The 18,099-nt window shown below is 59.4% G+C and overlaps 2 protein-coding genes across 2 annotated transcripts; one reads left to right on the top strand and one right to left on the bottom strand.

Annotated features, from left to right (window-relative positions):
• Positions 1–550: 550 nt before the first annotated feature.
• On the bottom strand, positions 551–3,458 carry smcr8a (Smith-Magenis syndrome chromosome region, candidate 8a). The gene is given in 3 exon segments (XM_060068436.1): positions 551–1,968; positions 1,970–2,257; positions 2,394–3,458. Coding segments are annotated over 3 exon segments (2,265 nt in total). The 5' UTR covers positions 2,996–3,458; the 3' UTR covers positions 551–593.
• Positions 3,459–3,654: 196 nt separating this feature from the next.
• Positions 3,655–16,863, top strand: top3a (DNA topoisomerase III alpha). Its single transcript, XM_060068357.1, is given in 21 exon segments — positions 3,655–4,152; positions 4,155–4,168; positions 4,306–4,365; positions 4,456–4,529; positions 4,681–4,756; positions 5,047–5,155; positions 5,289–5,432; positions 5,758–5,928; positions 6,398–6,501; positions 6,693–6,767; positions 7,832–7,914; positions 8,785–8,995; positions 9,474–9,659; positions 11,319–11,448; positions 11,889–12,002; positions 12,122–12,287; positions 12,696–12,842; positions 13,614–13,736; positions 14,372–15,138; positions 16,247–16,273; positions 16,304–16,863. Coding segments are annotated over 21 exon segments (3,168 nt in total). The 5' UTR covers positions 3,655–3,956; the 3' UTR covers positions 16,495–16,863.
• Positions 16,864–18,099: the final 1,236 nt, after the last annotated feature.

Genomic DNA, 18,099 nt, shown 5'->3' on the forward strand with positions numbered 1-18,099 from the left:
AACATTATGGTCACACGTTATGGTTAGCTACTGCACTATAGAGAAACATTATGGTCACACGTTATGGTTAGCTACTGCACTATAGAGAAACATTATGGCTGCCTCCTCCAGGTCGTGATGAGGAGGTACTGAGACCGGATCCTCTCTCTGACTCCGCGGGAGGGAAAGGGCAGAGCAACGGGGGGGAAGGGGGGAGTAGACCCAGCAGGAGGGGGGGGGGGGGGGGGGGGAGTAGACCCAGCGGGGGGGGGGGGGGGGGGGGGGGGCTCGTATTGCCATCTGTTGCAGGCAATACGATTGGTCCTTATTGGTCAAACAGTCTGTGAAGGGAGAATTTTAACATAATGCAACTCGCTAAGTAGGATCGGGCTGGTTTAAACACACACACACACACACACACACACACACACACACACTCACTATGTACATTATGACTCAGAAGGACTGAGTCATATCGTTATGAAAACAGCTGTAAAGTGACCGCGCTCACTGAGTGAACACGCACTGCAGACAGACGTTAGAGTGAAGCGGTTGGCTTCACTGATTCACCTGATCCCCGTTCCCCATTCGGCCCCCAGGGGGCGGCGTGGGTCTTACCTCTGCAGCCCGATGAGCTTCCAGCGGTGCAGGTCGGCGAGGCTGGGGGTGCAGGACAGCCAGGCCTGGACCCTCTCCCCGCGGGGCCCGGGGCCCGGCACGAACAGGGCCAGGGCGGACACCATCCGCCGCACGCGGGCCTCGTCGGAGCCCAGCACCACCAGGGTGCGGCCGCTCAGCAGGCACCACAGCGCCTGCAGCGCGAAGGGGTACTGCCGCACGAAGCGCAGCGCGCCCTGCCCCGCCCTCTTCCTCTGCCGCAGGGTCACGCCCCCCCCGTAGCACGGCGGCGACCCCGCCCGGTCCGACCCCGCCGAGGCGCTGACCGTGCGGTCCGAGCCGTCGTCCGCGGCCCCGCCCCCCGCCCCCACGGCGGGGGGCTCTGCCTGGGGGGGGCCCACGGCGTAGGCCCCCTGCAGCGCGGGCGAGGCCAGGGGCTCCCGGCTGACCACGCCGGCTGGCGGCGTCGGTGGGCCGGGCCCGTCCAGCCCGGCGTCCGACGCGGCGTCCCCGAGGGAGCCCTCGTACAGGAAGGCGTCCTGGGCCATGCAGCACGCCGCGTCCATCTGCCCCAGCGCCGCCTCCAGGTCCGTCCGCAGGGCGGGGGCCCCCTGCGGGGACGCGGGGGTCCGGTCGCCCCCGTTCTCCGCCTCGTCCTCCCCGCCCGTGGTCTCCGTGCCCTCGCTGGTGCTCTGCCTCTCAGGGGTCAGGTCGGGGTCAAAGAGCAGGTCGGGGTCGGCGGGGTCGGACCGGGCGCTGGCCGCGCTCCGGTCCCGGTCCGGGGGCCCCCCGGGGCCCTCGGCGCTGCGCTCGCTGCTGAAGCTGCACTTGGTGTCCTCCGAGGTCTCCGGGGTCTGGTCCGAGGGGGACGACTCCGGGCGGCTCCGCCCCGGCCGCAGGGGGCCCCCCCCCGCTGCTGGGTCCAGGGGTCCCGGCGGCCGCAGGGCGTCCAGCTCCAGCGCCAGAGGACACAGCACGATGGGCGGGGGCCGCGGGGGCCAGGGCCCGTCGCCGGCGTGGCTCAGAGCGCAGGCCGGCCTCGCCGTCTCCCCGTCGCCCCCCATGTCCTCCCCCGGGTCCTCCTCAAACAGGAAGTTGGTGGCCTGCTGCTTCCTGCGCAGCGCCCGGTCCAGCCGCCGGCTGTACTGGTAGCAGAGGTCTCCGCTGAAGAGGCGCTCCGTGCCGCGCAGCAGGTCCAGCGTGGCCGCGTGGAAGCGGCTCTCGCTCAGCTCCGACAGCGTCTTCAGGCGCTTGTCGAAGCACTTGGGGGACTTGGCCTTGATGAGCTGGGGGGTGTAGGACGGCCGGCGCCCCACGCCCTCCTCCCCCTCCCCCTCCCCGGGGCCCCTCCCCGTTGCGCCCCGCGGCCCCCGGGCCGTCGGGCCGCAGGGCGTGGTCCAGCGTGGCGTACTTCTCCAGCAGGTCCTCGTAGCCCCGCGTCCCCTCGGTGAGGCAGCGGGGGCAGGGTGCGGCCTGGGGGTCCCGGCGGGGACGCCCCGGGTACGAGCTGATCTGCCGCAGCAGGTCCCGGTGCTCGTAGATGCTCTTCTCCACGTTGGCCAGCTCGTTGGCCTTCTCCACCACCTGGGAGGAGTAGATCCCGGGGGGGGCCGCCTCCCTCTGGAGCCCCTCCTCCTTCCGCAGCACCAAGCGGGTGTACCTGGGGGGACGGGGGGGGGGGACGGACACATCATCAGTCATCAGGGGCACATGAGCTCCATGCATAACGAGCTGAGAGAACAAACCAGATCATCCATCACACACAGACTCATCACCCCCAGGACAGGAACACTCACTCCAGGTCCTGCAGCTTCCTCTGCAGCTCCTTGGCGAACGCTCTCCTGTTGCCGGTCTTCAGGCACTCGGACGCCTGCGAGAAGCGCTGGCTCAGCTCCTCGAACTGCATCATGATCTTCCGCTCGTCCGCGGACACGTAGGCCATGCAGAAGGGCCGCACGAAGCCCCGCGCCTCCAGGTCGTACAGAGTGAGGTGGTGGACGTAGGCGAACGCCCCTTCCTTCGAGTCCCCGAGCACCACCCGCGAGTCCTCCACGAAGCTGAGTCGCGGGTAGCCGCTCCCCGGCGGGTGGCCCACGAACGACGCCTGGTAATCTACCGACATGATCCGCAGGGAGAAGTAGTTGAGGTCGAAGGTGCCACAAACCGTGGGGTCGTCGGGGATGGTGAGCAGAGGCTGCGGGCCGACCTGCTCCGAGAACTCCGAGATGAGGATGAAGTCTTTGGTGAACTTAGCGTACGAGGTCTTGGCCCAGGGGTTGGAGTTGGCGTGGGGGTACAGAGGCACGGAGAACTCGTCGGGCAGAGCCAGGGGGTCGGCGTTCGCTTCCCCATTCTCATCTTCTCTAGTCAGAGCCACCACGTCCGGTGAGCCGATCATAATGAAGAGGGGAAGCAAAGCATCAGAACCTCACAGCACGTACCGCACGACTGGAGCCGTCAGATCAGAGTCCATTCGCTGTTCTGTCGAATGATCCCGCTCTGTACATCCTGTTCGGCTATAGAGGTTCAGCAGCAATAGGCAGAACAAGCAGCCGAAGCTAACATGTTAAAAGGCAACATTCATGGGGTGGTGGTGAAATACAGTTAATACAGTCAGCTGGCATAAATCAAAGCAATCAGCCTGCAGTGATCTCCACGGTGGGCTGAAGGCTACGTCCGTCTAGAGGAACCGAGGAGCGGCGGCGTCAATGGGATAATCCGTCTTGATTTTCATGAACCATTGCTGGATACATTTTATAAAAAGCACGAATCGCATTCAAATTAAAATACAGCATTTTTCACAGAGCCGCGAAGCGACCCCCGTCCGGACGCCATGTTTACCCAGCTAGCCGTGGTCGTGTCACGTGAGACTTCCGTCCAAAATATTTATTAAATAAATTAACGTATTTATATGGTTACATTACATTATTGACTGTATAAAGCACATCTCGTCAATACATATATATAATTTATATTTTAAATAGGCCATGAATTAAATATGAATCACGTTTTGATTTTTCGACTCTTTGCGACATTGGTTTTGCGACTGGTATTTACGGCAGTATTTGACAGACGCGGCGCGGGTTTTGTAAACATGTCGCCGGCGCATCACCACCCAGCATCACGCTTTTACTAAAGTTTTAATACGATATACCTCCTACTTTAGATGGCCTTTTTTTCTTGAGACATGTTATTTTTTTAGCTGTCAAACCAGTGGCCACTCTACTGCGGTCATATTTACTATGACAACTTTTACTTAACGTTCCGTAGCGTTAGCCTCCAGCTAGCGGTCCGAGGAGGTTGATGGAGCTCAGAGGTCCGGCTCAGTGACAGGCAGCGCCTGTTGACCTCTGTACTGCATGTTAGGACGTTGGCCGGCGGGGAGATCTTGGCTTCGGACCGGACTACAGCACCTGAGGACCCGGTGGTGCTCGACCCGTGAGGAGGGTCCGCAGCGGCCGGCGGACGACATGATCCGGCGGACTCCGATCCAGCGGGTCCTCTGCGTGGCGGAGAAGAACGACGCCGCCAAGTGCATCGCCGAGATCATGTCCGACGGAGGGCGAGGAGGGTATGCTTCTCCTGAATGGGATCAAAGATCAATCATATTTGTTTACCTTGATCCCCTGATATACACCTCACACATCAGAGTACCTATCGCTGTGTGGTTCTGAACGCTGTGGCTGTGTTTCTCCTGTTGTTTTACAGCGAGAAGGAATGTCAAAGTTTAATAAGATCTACGAGTATGACTATCATCTCTTCGGACAGGTGGGTGATCTGATCTGTGCTCCACTGCCCGTGTCTGGCCATCACTGTCTGATCCGCTTTGAGTTGACCAGGTCGCCGTGTCACTTTCAGAATGTCTCCGTGTCCATGACGTCAGTATCCGGACACCTGCTCGGTTTGGAGTTCAAAGCCCCGTTCCAAAAATGGTAAGGCTGCCATGACAACCTTCATCAAACGACATTTGAATAACTTCATCGTGTGTTTGTACCCTATCTCCTGAAAGAGCAGGTATCGTAGGGTAGGACTGTTGGGGTCATGATGATGTCCTCTAAATGTCGTTATGGTGTTGCCCCCCAGGCATAGCTGTAACCCAGTGATGCTGTTTGATGCTGTGGTGGAGAAGTATTGTCCTGAAAACATGGTCCAAATCAAGGTACACTACTTGGCTTTTATTCAGATAAAATGGATCTCCATTTTGGCAGGTCAACTGCCAATAGATTTCCCTATTATTGCCTTTAACATAAAACTTATTATAACCACATTATAGCCACTGTTCAGTTTTGGTTCGGGTGATTTAGCGGGAAAGCTTTGTTTCCCTCAATGTCCATTTTCACGTTCACTGTTTTGCTATGAGGGATATAGGATAAAACTCATTCACACCTGCTCCCCCTCCCCCTCCTCCTCCCCCCCCTCCTCCCCCTCCTCTCCTCCTCCCCACTGCAGCGCTCCCTGGAGAAGGAGGTGAGGTCGGTCCAGGCCCTGGTGATCTGGACCGACTGCGACCGCGAGGGAGAGAACATCGGCTTTGAGGTCATCGACGTCTGCAAAGCAGGTAGCCGCCTTACAGACACACACACACACACACACACACACACACACACACACACACACACACACACACACACACACACAGACTTTCTACACAACCATTCAGACTGTGTGTGTGTGTGTGTGTGCGCGTCCAGTGAAGCCCAGCCTCCAGGTGTTCCGCGCCCGGTTCTCTGAGATCACCCCCAACTCGATCCGCCGCGCCTGCGAGGCGCTCACCGCGCCGGACGCCAACGTCAGCGACGCCGTCGACGTCCGGCAGGAGCTGGACCTGAGGATAGGTACACACACACACACACACACACACACACACACACACACACACACACACACACACACACACACACACACACACACACACACACACACACACACACACACACACACACACACACACACTCCCAGCCCCTTGGTGGTTTGGTGACCAAGGAACAGACTCTGGTAGTGTTGATGGAGCAGCAGGTCTAGTGCAATGGGCCGTGGTCCGCTGCCCCCGCCCCTCACTGGCTCCTCGGGGACTGATGGAGGTGGGGCTCATACTGAATGTCTCTAGCAGACGGGTCCTGGGGTCCTGGGGTGACCAGCGATGTTCTCTGGGCTCCTCAGGGGCGTCCTTCACACGCTTCCAGACCATGCGTCTCCAGAAGATCTTCCCGGTGTCGTTGGCCAATCAGCTCATCTCCTACGGCAGCTGTCAGTTCCCCACGTTGGGCTTCGTGGTGGAGCGCTTCAAGGCCATCCAGGCCTTCATCCCAGAGACCTTCTACAAGATCAAAGGTGCACACACACACACACACACACACACACACACACACACACACACACACACACACACACACACACACACACACACACACACACACACACACACACACACACACACACACACACACACACACACACACACACACAGTGCTGCAAAATGCTCAAACAGACTTCTGCGTTTTGAAATAGTTCATAATAATCTCCACTATTTGGTGTTATTTTGCATCGTGGTCAATTAGAAAAATACATTTATGGTTGTGTTTATTGTGGTGCTTTCACTTACTGCTCATGTTTAACCAATGGATGTACTATACTTATTATATCATCTCCAATCGGCATGTCAAATATGATTGACACCCAGATATATAAACATGCATGATCACATCAGCCTGTAGTTCCAAAATCACCCCAGGACCCTGAAGTCAGGCAGCAGGATTTGCTTCCTGGTCAGTAAACGTTGCTCCTCTCCTCGGTGTCTCAGTGCTTCATGAGATGGAGCAGGAGGAGAAGGTGGAGTTCAGCTGGAAGAGGAACCGGCTCTACAACCACACGGCCTGCCTGGTCCTCTACCAGATGTGCATGGAGGTGGGGTCCTCTGACCGTGTGTATAGATGGAACCACTTGGGATGTGATGTGTTTGGGATCTGATTGGTGAAGTGAAAGTACTATTTTTGCCATGCGTAGGAGCGAATATCTCCTTGTTTCCAACTTATCTAAACTAATGACAGTGTTTGGAAATGTTAGAAGTCTGAATGCGCTGTAACTATTCCTCCCAGGATCCCATGGCAACTGTCACCTCGGTAACGAGTAAACCTAAGAGCAAGTGGAGACCGCTTCCGCTGGACACAGTGGTGAGAACAGAGGCTCTGACGCCCACCTCCAACCACCTCCATCACCTCCACCTCCACCCACCTTCACCCACCTCCATCACCTCCATCACCTCCGCCCACCTCCAACCACCTCCATCACCTCCACCTCCACCCACCTTCACCCACCTCCATCACCTCCGCCCACCTCCAACCACCTCCATCACCTCCACCTCCACCCACCTCCATCACCTCCATCACCTCCATCACCTCCGCCCACCTCCAACCACCTCCAACCACCTCCAACCACCTTCACCCACCTCCATCACCTCCATCACCTCCACCCACCTCCAACCACCTCCATCACCTCCACCTCCACCCACCTTCACCCACCTTCACCCACCTCCATCACCTCCATCACCTCCACCCACCTCCAACCACCTCCATCACCTCCACCTCCACCCACCTTCACCCACCTCCATCACCTCCACCCACCTCCATCACCTCCACCCACACCCACCTCCACCCACAACCACCTCCACACACCTCCACACACCTCCGCCCACCTCCATCACCTCCACCTCCACCCACCTTCACCCACCTCCATCACCTCCATCACCTCCGCCCACCTCCATCACCTCCACCCACCTTCACCCACCTCCATCACCTCCACCCACCTCCATCACCTCCACCCACACCCACCTCCATCACCTCCACCCACACCCACCTCCACACACCTAAACCCACCTCCACCCACCTCCACACCTCCGTCCACTCCATCTACTGAACTGTGACCAACTGAGTGTAATATCACTAAACGTTTAAAGCTCCATTCTGCTCAGCTAGGACGCTGTTATGATATCAACTATACGAGTTATAACGTAACCTGACGAGAGGCTCAAGGACAGATAATATTGACCATATTATATAATGATTAAGAAATGTGATGTGTGTGTGTGTGTGTGTGTGTGTGTGTGTGTGTGTGTGTGTGTGTGTGTGTGTGTGTGTGTGTGTGTGTGTGTGTGTGTGTGTGTGTGTGTGTGTGTGTGTGTGTGTGTGATCATCCCGTAACCCGCGGTGACAGCGCTCCGTTTATCTCTGGCCTCCAGGAGATGGAGAAGCTGTCGTCTCGGAAGCTGAAGATAAACGCCAAAGAGACCATGAAGATCGCAGAGAAGCTCTACACACAGGGGTGGGCGTGGTCTGCACGCACACACTGACACACACACACACACACACGCTTGGATACACACAATCACACTGACACACACAAACACACACACAGGCAGACACACACACTGGTAGGCAGACACACACACACTGGTACACACACAGGTCAACACACACAAACTGGTGCAAACACACTATGATACACACAAATACACACACACTGACACACATACACACACTGGAACAGACACACACTTGCACACTAGGATACACACACACACACACACGCCCACACAGGGGTGTCTGTGGGTACGAGGACCCCGTCCCCAGCTGCCTCCGGGCTGCAGCACATCGGGGTCGCAGCGTAGCGGGCTGACCTACTTCTGGGCCCTCAGTAGAACCTATTCTGGTGCATCAGAGCCGTCTGTTCTGCTGACTTCTAATGATTACTGGAGGAGATCGGGCTGCTGTTTGAACAGAGTACCTGAGCCCGATGTGCCGGGCTTACGCTCTGCCCTTCTCTTACACAGGAACCGGATAATTAGAGTTTTTTTACGTTTTCGTTACGTTTCAAAAGTCCTGAGCATTTCCAGGAAACTTGTGACAATATTTGTGGACGTTTGGCCAATGATCGTTCCACGTCAGAATCAGAACGGCTTCTTCATTAATTGATCAAAAGGTTAGCAGACAAGGTCCTGCCTGATGGGACTAAAGGCTTCTCTGAGAGGGGGCTAGCATCACGTCCCCCAAACGCTCCCAAACCACGTCATTGGCCGCTGGCGTGAACCGTGTCTGGTGTCGTCCAATCAGAAGCAGCGTGTCAAGCTGCTGCGGCCCTGGGCTCTCATGGTGCCCCATCCGGTTGACCTTTGACCCCCCTGTCCCCCCCCAGGTTCATCAGCTACCCCCGCACAGAGACCAACATCTTCCCCAAGGACCTGGCCCTCGGGCCCCTGGTGGAGCACCAGACCCAGAGCCCCTCCTGGGGGGCCTTCGCCCAGCGGGTCCTGGAGCAGCCCGGGGGCCCCAACCCCCGGCAGGGCAAGAAGACGGACCAGGCCCACCCCCCCATCCACCCCACCAAGTACGGCGCCAACCTGCAGGTAGCTTCACAGTAAGAGTCCTGTGGTGCCTCCCAGGCCGTCAGTGACTGCTCCTTTACAGTAAGAGTCCTGTGGTGCCTCACATGCCGTCAGTGACTGTGCTCCTTCACAATAAGAGTCCTGTGATGCCTCCCATGCCGTCAGTGACTGTGCTCCTTCACAATAAGAGTCCTGTGATGCCTCCCAGGCCGTCAGTGACTGCTCCTTCACAATAAGAGTCCTGTGATGCCTCCCAGGCCGTCAGTGACTGCTCCTTCACAATAAGAGTCCTGTGATGCCTCCCAGGCCGTCAGTGACTGCTCCTTCACAATAAGAGTCCTGTGATGCCTCCCAGGCCGTCAGTGACTGCTCCTTCACAATAAGAGTCCTGTGATGCCTCCCATGCCGTCAGTGACTGCTCCTTCACAATAAGAGTCCTGTGGTGCCTCCCAGGCCGTCAGTGACTGACACTGGCTGTGCTTCTCCCCCCGGCCTGCAGGGGAACGAGGGGCGGGTCTACGAGTTCATCGTGCGCCACTTCCTGGCCTGCGTCTCCCAGGATGCCGTGGGGCAGGAGACGGTGGTGGACATCGACATCGCCCACGAGAGGTTCTCCGCCTCGGGGCTGATGATCATCGCCAGGAACTACCTGGACGTGTACCCCTACGACAGGTGGAGCACCAAGGTGGGTGGAGCACCAAGGTGGGCGGGGCACCGAGGTGGGCGGAGCACCGAGGTGGGTGGGGCACCAAGGTGGGCGGAGCACCAAGGTGGGTGGAGCACCAAGGTGGGTGGAGCACCAAGGTGGGTGGGGCACCAAGGTGGGTGGGGCACCAAGGTGGGCGGGGCACCAAGGTGAGCGGGGCACCAAGGTGGGCGGGGCACCAAGGTGAGTGAAGCACCAAGGTGGGTGGGGCACCAAGGTGAGTGAAGCACCAAGGTGGGTGAAGCACCAAGGTGAGCGGGGCACCAAGGTGGGTGGAGCACCAAGGTGGGCGGGGCACCAAGGTGGGTGAAGCACCAAGGTGAGCGGGGCACCAAGGTGGGTGGAGCACCAAGGTGGGCGGAGCACCAAGGTGAGCGGGGCACCAAGGTGAGCGGGGCACCAAGGTGGGCGGGGCACCAAGGTGGGCGGGGCACCAAGGTGAGCGGGGCACCAAGGTGGGTGGAGCACCAAGGTGGGCGGGGCACCAAGGTGGGTGAAGCACCAAGGTGGGTGAAGCACCAAGGTGGGCGGGGCACCAAGGTGGGTGGGGCACCAAGGTGGGTGAAGCACCAAGGTGGGCGGGGCACCAAGGTGGGCGGGGCACCAAGGTGGGTGGGGCACCAAGGTGGGTGAAGCACCAAGGTGAGCGGGGCACCAAGGTGGGCGGGGCACCAAGGTGGGCGGGGCACCAAGGTGGGCGGGGCACCAAGGTGGGCGGAGCACCAAGGTGGGCGGGGCACCAAGGTGGGCGGGGCACCAAGGTGGGCGGGGCACCAAGGTGGGCGGGGCACCAAGGTGGGCGGGGCACCAAGGTGGGTGAAGCACCAAGGTGAGCGGGGCACCAAGGTGGGCGGGGCACCAAGGTGGGTGGGGCACCAAGGTGGGTGAAGCACCAAGGTGGGCGGGGCACCAAGGTGGGCGGGGCACCAAGGTGGGTGGGGCACCAAGGTGGGTGAAGCACCAAGGTGAGCGGGGCACCAAGGTGGGCGGGGCACCAAGGTGGGCGGGGCACCAAGGTGGGCGGGGCACCAAGGTGGGCGGAGCACCAAGGTGGGCGGGGCACCAAGGTGGGCGGGGCACCAAGGTGGGCGGGGCACCAAGGTGGGCGGGGCACCAAGGTGGGCGGGGCACCAAGGTGGGTGAAGCACCAAGGTGAGCGGGGCACCAAGGTGGGCGGGGCACCAAGGTGAGCGGGGCACCAAGGTGGGCGGGGCACCAAGGTGGGCGGGGCACCAAGGTGGGCGGGGCACCAAGGTGAGCGGGGCACCAAGGTGAGCGGGGCACCAAGGTGAGCGGGGCACCAAGGTGGGCGGGGCACCAAGGTGGGCGGGGCACCAAGGTGGGCGGGGCTGTGGTCCTTAAGGGGCAGCGGCCACCATCGGTGAGCGGAAGAGGGCGGGGCTCGACCCAAACACGCCCCCTCCCTCCAGGAGTTGTATTCACGCTGCTTTGATCGACGGGCGGGATGGATCCCCTGAACCAATCAGGGAAGAGATGCTTCGCCTTGATTGGTCCGAAGTGGGCCGGGAGCCAGATCCTCTGACGCGGAGGCGGGGGCTCAACTGGACCAGCTGGTCTGACCTATCGGAGGGGCCGGGACCCGTCCCCAGGGGTGTCTGACTCTCTGTGCCCCGGCAGGTGATCCCAGTGTACCAGCAGGGCTCCCAGTTCCAGCCCACCGCCATCGAGATGGTGGACGGCCAGACCAGCCCCCCCCAGCTGCTCACGGAGTCCGACCTCATCGCCCTGATGGAGAAGCACGGCATCGGTACGGGTCCCTCCTCTCCGTCACTAGAGGATCCTCTAGTGCTACCTGGTCTCCTCTGGGGTCCAGACAGCACTAGAGGATCCTCTAGTGCTGCCCCAGAGGAGACCAGGCAGCACTAGAGGATCCTCTAGTGCTGCCTGGTCTCCTCTGGGGTCCAGGCAGCACTAGAGGATCCTCTAGTGCTGTCTGGACCCCAGAGGAGACCAGGGGGCGACCAGAGGCGACCAGGCAGCACCAGAGGATCCTCTAGTGCTGTCTGGACCCCAGAGGCGACCAGGCAGCACTAGAGGATCTACTGGTGCTGTCTGGAGCCCAGAGGAGAGACCAGGCAGCACTAGAGGATCCTCTAGTGCTGTCTGGACCCCAGAGGCGACCAGGCAGCCTGCTACAGCCCCCCCCCCGGTGCGGTGTGTGTCATGGTGCTGCTGTGACGGTTTCAGGGACGGACGCGACCCACGCCGACCACATTGAGACCATCAAGAGCCGCATGTACGTGGGGCTGACCGCCGACCAGCGCTTCCTGCCCGGAGAGCTGGGCATGGGCCTGGTGGAAGGTACGCACGCGCACGCACGCACGCACGCACACGCACACGTACACATGCACTCAAATACACATACAGGCATAGATGCACACACACTGAATGTAACCCAGACCCACATCCCCCCCCTCCAGGCTACAACTCCATGGGCTACGAGATGTCGAAGCCCAACCTGCGCTCGGAGCTGGAGGCGGACCTGAAGCTGGTCTCCGAGGGCAGGAAGGACAAGACCAGCGTGCTGAGGAACTACATCCACAAGTACAAACACGTGTTCCAGGAGTCTGTCCGCTGCGCCAAGAAGTGAGGAGCCGTCCTGGACCTGAGTGTGTGTGTGTGTGTGTGTGTGTGTGTGTGTGTGTGTGTGTGTGTGTGTGTGTGTGTGTGTGTGTGTGTGTGTGTGTGTGTGTGTGTGTGTGTGTGTGTGTGTGTGTGTGTGTGTCTCCTGTGTGTGTGTCTCCTGTACCTGTGTGCGTGTGTCTCCTGTACCTGTGTGCGTGTGTCCTGTACCTGTGTGTGTGTGTGTGCGTGTGTCCTGTACCTGTGTGTGTGTGTGTGTGTGTGTGTCTCCTGTCCCTGTGTGTGTCTGTACCTGTGTGCGTGTGTGTGTGTGTGTGTGTGCGTGTGTCTCCTGTACCTGTGTGTGTGTGCGTGTGTGTGTGTGTCTCCTGTCCCTGTGTGTGTGTCTCTAATGTCGGTGTGGCCCCCCAGGCTGGACGAGGCCCTGGCCCCCTATCTGGGCGCGGCCCTGGAGTTCACGGAGGCCCAGCAGGAGGCGCTGGAGCTCCCCCTGCCCGTACGCCGCTGCCCCGGCTGTGGACGGGACATGGTGCTGAGGACCAAGAGGGAGGGCTCTGGGTGAGGGGGGGGGACAGGGTGCTGAGGACCAAGAGGGAGGGCTCTGGGTGAGGGGGGGGGACAGGGTGCTGAGGACCAAGAGGGAGGGCTCTGGGTGAGGGGGGGGGACAGGGTGCTGAGGACCAAGAGGGAGGGCTCTGGGTGAGGGGGGGGGACAGGGTGCTGAGGACCAAGAGGGAGGGCTCTGGGTGAGGGGGGGGGACAGGGTGCTGAGGACCAAGAGGGAGGGCTCTGGGTGAGGGGGCGGGACAGGGTGCTGAGGACCAAGAGGGAGGGCTCTGGGTGAGGGGGGGGGACAGGGTGCTGAGGACCAAGAGGGAGGGCTCTGGGTGAGGGGGGGGGGGGGGGGCTCTGGGTGAGGGGGGGGGGGGGCTCTGGGTGAGGGGGGGGGGGGAGGGCTCTGGGTGAGGGGGGGGGGGGGGGGCTCTGGGTGAGGGGGGGGGGGGGGAGGGCTCTGGGTGAGGGGGGGGGGGGGGCTCTGGGTGAGGGGGGGCTCTGGGTGAGGGGGGGGGGGGGGAGGGCTCTGGGTGAGGGGGGGGGGGGCTCTGGGTGAGGGGGGGGGGGGGGGCTCTGGGTGAGGGGGGGGGGGGGGGGGCTCTGGGTGAGGGAGGGCTCTGGGTGAGGGGGGGGGGGGGGGCTCTGGGTGAGGGGGGGGGGGGGGGGGGGGCTCTGGGTGAGGGGGAGGGGGGAGCAGATGCTGGAGACTACTATTGAGTGGAGGCCGTGGTGTTCTGACCGCTCTTCCTGAACGCTCCTTCCTGTGGCCTCCAGGAAGTTCATGTCCTGCACGGGCTACCCAGAATGCAAGGCGGCGGTGTGGTTCCCGGACACGGTGCTGGAGGTCAGCCGTGACGACAGCGTCTGTGACACCTGTCAGCCCCGCCCTGTTCACATGTGAGTGGTCGCATGACCGGCTGCAACACCCCCCCAACCCAGGGGGGCCACGCATCACTAGCACCAGTCGGCCAAATCACCGGACGAGGGCCGTCCTATCAGAGGCCCTCCCCTCGTCACCTGGTCTCCAGCTCATGCATGTTTCCTATCGGGGGTCATGGCTGATCGCTTCCCCCTGCAGTCTGTAATCACACTGTAACCATCACCCTGGCCCAGTAGAGGAGAAGACTAACGCAGAGCACGCAGCAACCCTCACGCTGGTACGATCTATACAGCTCTATACAGCTCATCTCAGCCCCAGGGTGAGATGAGCTGTACAGGGCCCCTCCCCCCGCCCAGGGAGGGGGGCGTGAGGCCGTACACACTGACTTCGTCCAAAGTTGGTGCGCAGCGAGATAAAGTGTTCCACACCAACAGCTGTTACCATAGCGACCAACCGAGTGTAGAACTCCAAGTTGAACTACTTATTTTTAACCCTCCTCAGAAGGAGGTGATTGGCTAGAACAGGACGACCACTGTTGTTCTGCTGGACACGCGTGCCTTCCTCTGGTTTGATCGTATCCTAGGTGAAACATGAAGGCCTGGGGCGGCGCCTTGCCCCCCGCCCTCACCCTCTGCCCCCTGTGACCCCTCAGGTTAAAGTTCAAGTTCCGCAGAGGCAGCCTTCCTCCAATGATGCCTCTGGAGTTCGTGGGCTGCATCGGGGGTTGTGACGAGACTCTGAGGGAGGTGCTGGACCTCAAGTACCTCCGGGGTGGAGGAGGTGGAGGAGGAGGAGGAGGAGGTGGTGGAGGAGGAAGAGGAGGAGGAGGAAGAGGAGGAGGAGGTGGTAGAGGAGGAGGCAATGGAGGAGGAGGAGGTGGTGTCGGCCGCCCACCCCCATCCAGGGCGGGGCCGGCCCGACCGCCCCCCCTTCCTGCTCCGGCCCCCTCTTGGGCCCCCCAGGCCCCGGGCCCCAGAGCAGGCGGCCTGGGGGGGCCCGGCGCCGGGGGCAACGTGGTGGAGTGTAACTGCAGTCAGAACGCCCTGCTGCTCACCGTGCGCAAGGACGGGCCCAACCAGGGCCGGCAGTTCTACAAATGTAACAGCGGCGTCTGCAACTTCTTCCTGTGGGCGGATCAGCCAGAGCAGCAGGGGGCGCAGCAGGGGGCGCAGCAGGGGGGCCCCCCCTCCAGACCCTCCCAGCCCCACAGGCCGTCTCTGGGCTTTGGGAACGGCCCCCCTGTGGGGGGCGGGGGGCCGGGGTCCGCTGCAGAGACCATGTGCAACTGTAACGAGGTGGCGGTGACGCGCACGGTGCAGAAGGACGGCCCGAACAAGGGACGCACGTTCAACACCTGCAGCCGGCCCCGGGACCAGCAGTGTGAGTTCTTCCAGTGGGCCGACGAGAACGTGCCTCCAGGTAAACACACAGGTAACACACACCTGCACAGGTAACAGACACACACCTGCACAGGTAACAGACACACACCTGCACAGGTAACAGACACACACCTGCACAGGTAACAGACACACACCTGCACAGGTAACGGACAGACACCTGCACAGGTAACGGACAGACACCTGCACAGGTAACGGACAGACACCTGCACAGGTAACGGACAGACACCTGCACAGGTAACGGACAGACACTTGCTCAGGTGAAGGACACACTTGCTCAGGTAAATGACAGACACCTGCCCAGGTAACGCGTAGAGGGGTGCTCAGGTAATGGGTAGACACCTGCACAGGTAAAGGATAAACAATCTTTATGTTAGTCCAGAAGGGTTTATGCATCCTGGTGCCGCAGAACAGAATTGACAGAGCTAAATCTGAGCCTCCATCCACTTGGACACATGTGAGGCTTGTAGTGGGTGGAAGAAAGTTAACGTTGAGGTTACTTTCCAAGGAGGGGGGCGCCATCTGATTGGACCAGGGAATTGTTTACACAACTCCTCAGAATGTTGATTGCTGCTCATTGCCGATAACCCCAGTAGTTGTTTTAGAGGTCTTGAATCCATCAGTAGAGGAAGCAAATCAAGAGCAGAACATTCAGTCCTGCTCCTGTTACATAACGGCCAGGGAAGTAGTTCAACCATCGCTCACAGCTCATGTCTCCCAGGCTAGATCATGTATCTTGATTCAAACGATCAACCGCTGTCCCTTAAACGGCTCATTTTATCCTCCACATGAAATGCACGCATGCATTGGTGGAGACCTGTTCTGAAAGTCACCCAGCGCGGTGGCCCCTAAGGAGAGGAGCGCTGGCTTTGTCTCAGGACCCGGTGGGAGTCGTCAAGGTGCTGCGGGGGGGGGGGGGGTCACGCTCCCGGTTGTTGGGACATGTGGATCCGAAGGCAGCAGACCTGAGGGCAGCCATCCACACCACACCAGCTGACAGCCGGCCGGAGCAGCCGGTCAGGGAGGGAGGGCCCCTCTGTTGGGCCCCCGGCCCCTCAACACACTCCTGGCTCTCCTTTCTCCTCTGGCTGTCATGGTTACCTAACGCCCAGCTCTCTCCTGTGTCCCAGGGTCAGAAGGAGGACGAGGAGGAGGAGGTGGAGGAGGAGGTTACAGTGGTGGAGGAGGAGGAGATTACAATAGAGGAAGAGGAGGAGGAGGAGGTGGTGGAGGTGGAGGAGGAGGCGGCGTGGTGAAGAAGGTGAGGAAGCAGGCGGGGGCCTCCTCCTCTGGCGCGCCTCCTGCCACTAAGAAACCCCGGACCTGTGGCATCTGCCACACACCCGGACACACCCGCACCACCTGCCCCCAGCGGTGACATCACAGCCCCGCCCCCAGCAGTGACACCACAGACCCGCCCCCAGCGGTGACATCACAGACCCGCCCCCAGCGGTGACATCACAGCGGTCTTCAGGGGGGCTGCTGGTGTTTCTAAGGAGAGGAGGAGTCGGGGGTTAGTGGGGTTAGTGGGTTAGTGGGTTAGACGATGGGCTGAGGTGGGCTGTGTGTGATTGGCCGAGGGGCCGATGACGGTGCAGAGATGGGTTCAAAGTGGACATGAATGTTTGAACCAGATGTATTTGATGGAATGATTTTAAACTATGGTAATGATCCCAGTATTTTTGTTGACCAAGAAAGTTTTATTTGTTGGCATGATTGTAAATAAAAAAACGATATTTCAACCTTTTGATGTTGCACATCTGTACAAATGTAAGCCAACCGAAGCTATCAAAGATCAAAGATATTTAAAAATGGTAGCATGGTTAACGTTTATATTGTCCTTAATTAGTTCAGCTGCAGTAAGAGCCTCTAAAGTAAAACCCAAACAAGCTGTTCGAGTAGAGTAGTGTTGGAGCGCAGTAATGGGACGATAACGATGCATAGGTTAAAACTACATCTGGAGCGCAGATGTTGGTCGACGTCCCGAACGACGCGTCATTCCCAGAAATACAGCGACAAACAAACGGGTTTCCGCCCCACCGGGACAAAGTACCGCGTGTGTTCCCGTTAAACCCCTCTAGACAGTTTAGTTGCTTTCCTCGGAACACGTTTTACAACGAAGTGTATAATAACTACACCCACCTCCCGCTTACTGGCACGTGTGTGAGTCATAACGTGGGTGGGGATGTACGATGTGATCTGTCCTTCATCGTTTCCCGCTCTCTCCTCAGCTCCCGACTCCTCTGGTACCGGTATCTGGGCAGATCACGGTCATGTGATTCCGCTCCCTGCCCAAACGGCCTCGGTAACGGCATCACACGGGGCTGCGGGGGCCTTTATGAGAGGAACAGCATGGTTCAGAGTTTGAGAACGGTCATCGTCTCGGACCGATCACGACTGATGAGTCCAGCTCTAGGTCTCATCACTACCGGGGCTGCTCCTCACCCGTTATCGGTTCAATCGTCGCTCTAGAAACGGTTACCATGACACCCAGTGCCCGTAAGTGATGCGAGTGTTCCAGGTGCAGCGTGGACCGGAGCGTGCGCGCGCGCGTGTGTGTGTGTGTGTGTGTGTGTGTGTGTGTGTGTGTGTGTGTGTGTGTGTGTGTGTGTGTGTGTGTGTGTGTGTGTGTGTGTGTGTGTGTGTGTGTGTGTGTGTGTGTGTGTGCGTGCGTGTGTGTAACAACAGAACGTAAGGGGAGTTGGGCTGTGGGGTTTTAGGAGAAAGGAGGTTGTACTGCTGGAGCTGAATGAGGATATATATAGATATGATGATGATGTATGTATATGTATATATATATATATATATATATATATATATATATGTATATGATCCTTTCTAGTAAGTTGAGCACACAGCAACTGGGCTCCAAGTTGTAGTCCTCGCATTTATGGGATTTGATTGGACAATTAAGTGTACCGTGCTTATGGTTAGAATAATTAACTATTAATTACACCCTTGCAAAAAGTACGTTCCGTCCACA

This window comes from Gadus macrocephalus, chromosome 2 (assembly GCF_031168955.1).
Source record: "Gadus macrocephalus chromosome 2, ASM3116895v1".
Taxonomy (NCBI): Eukaryota; Metazoa; Chordata; class Actinopteri; order Gadiformes; family Gadidae; genus Gadus; species Gadus macrocephalus.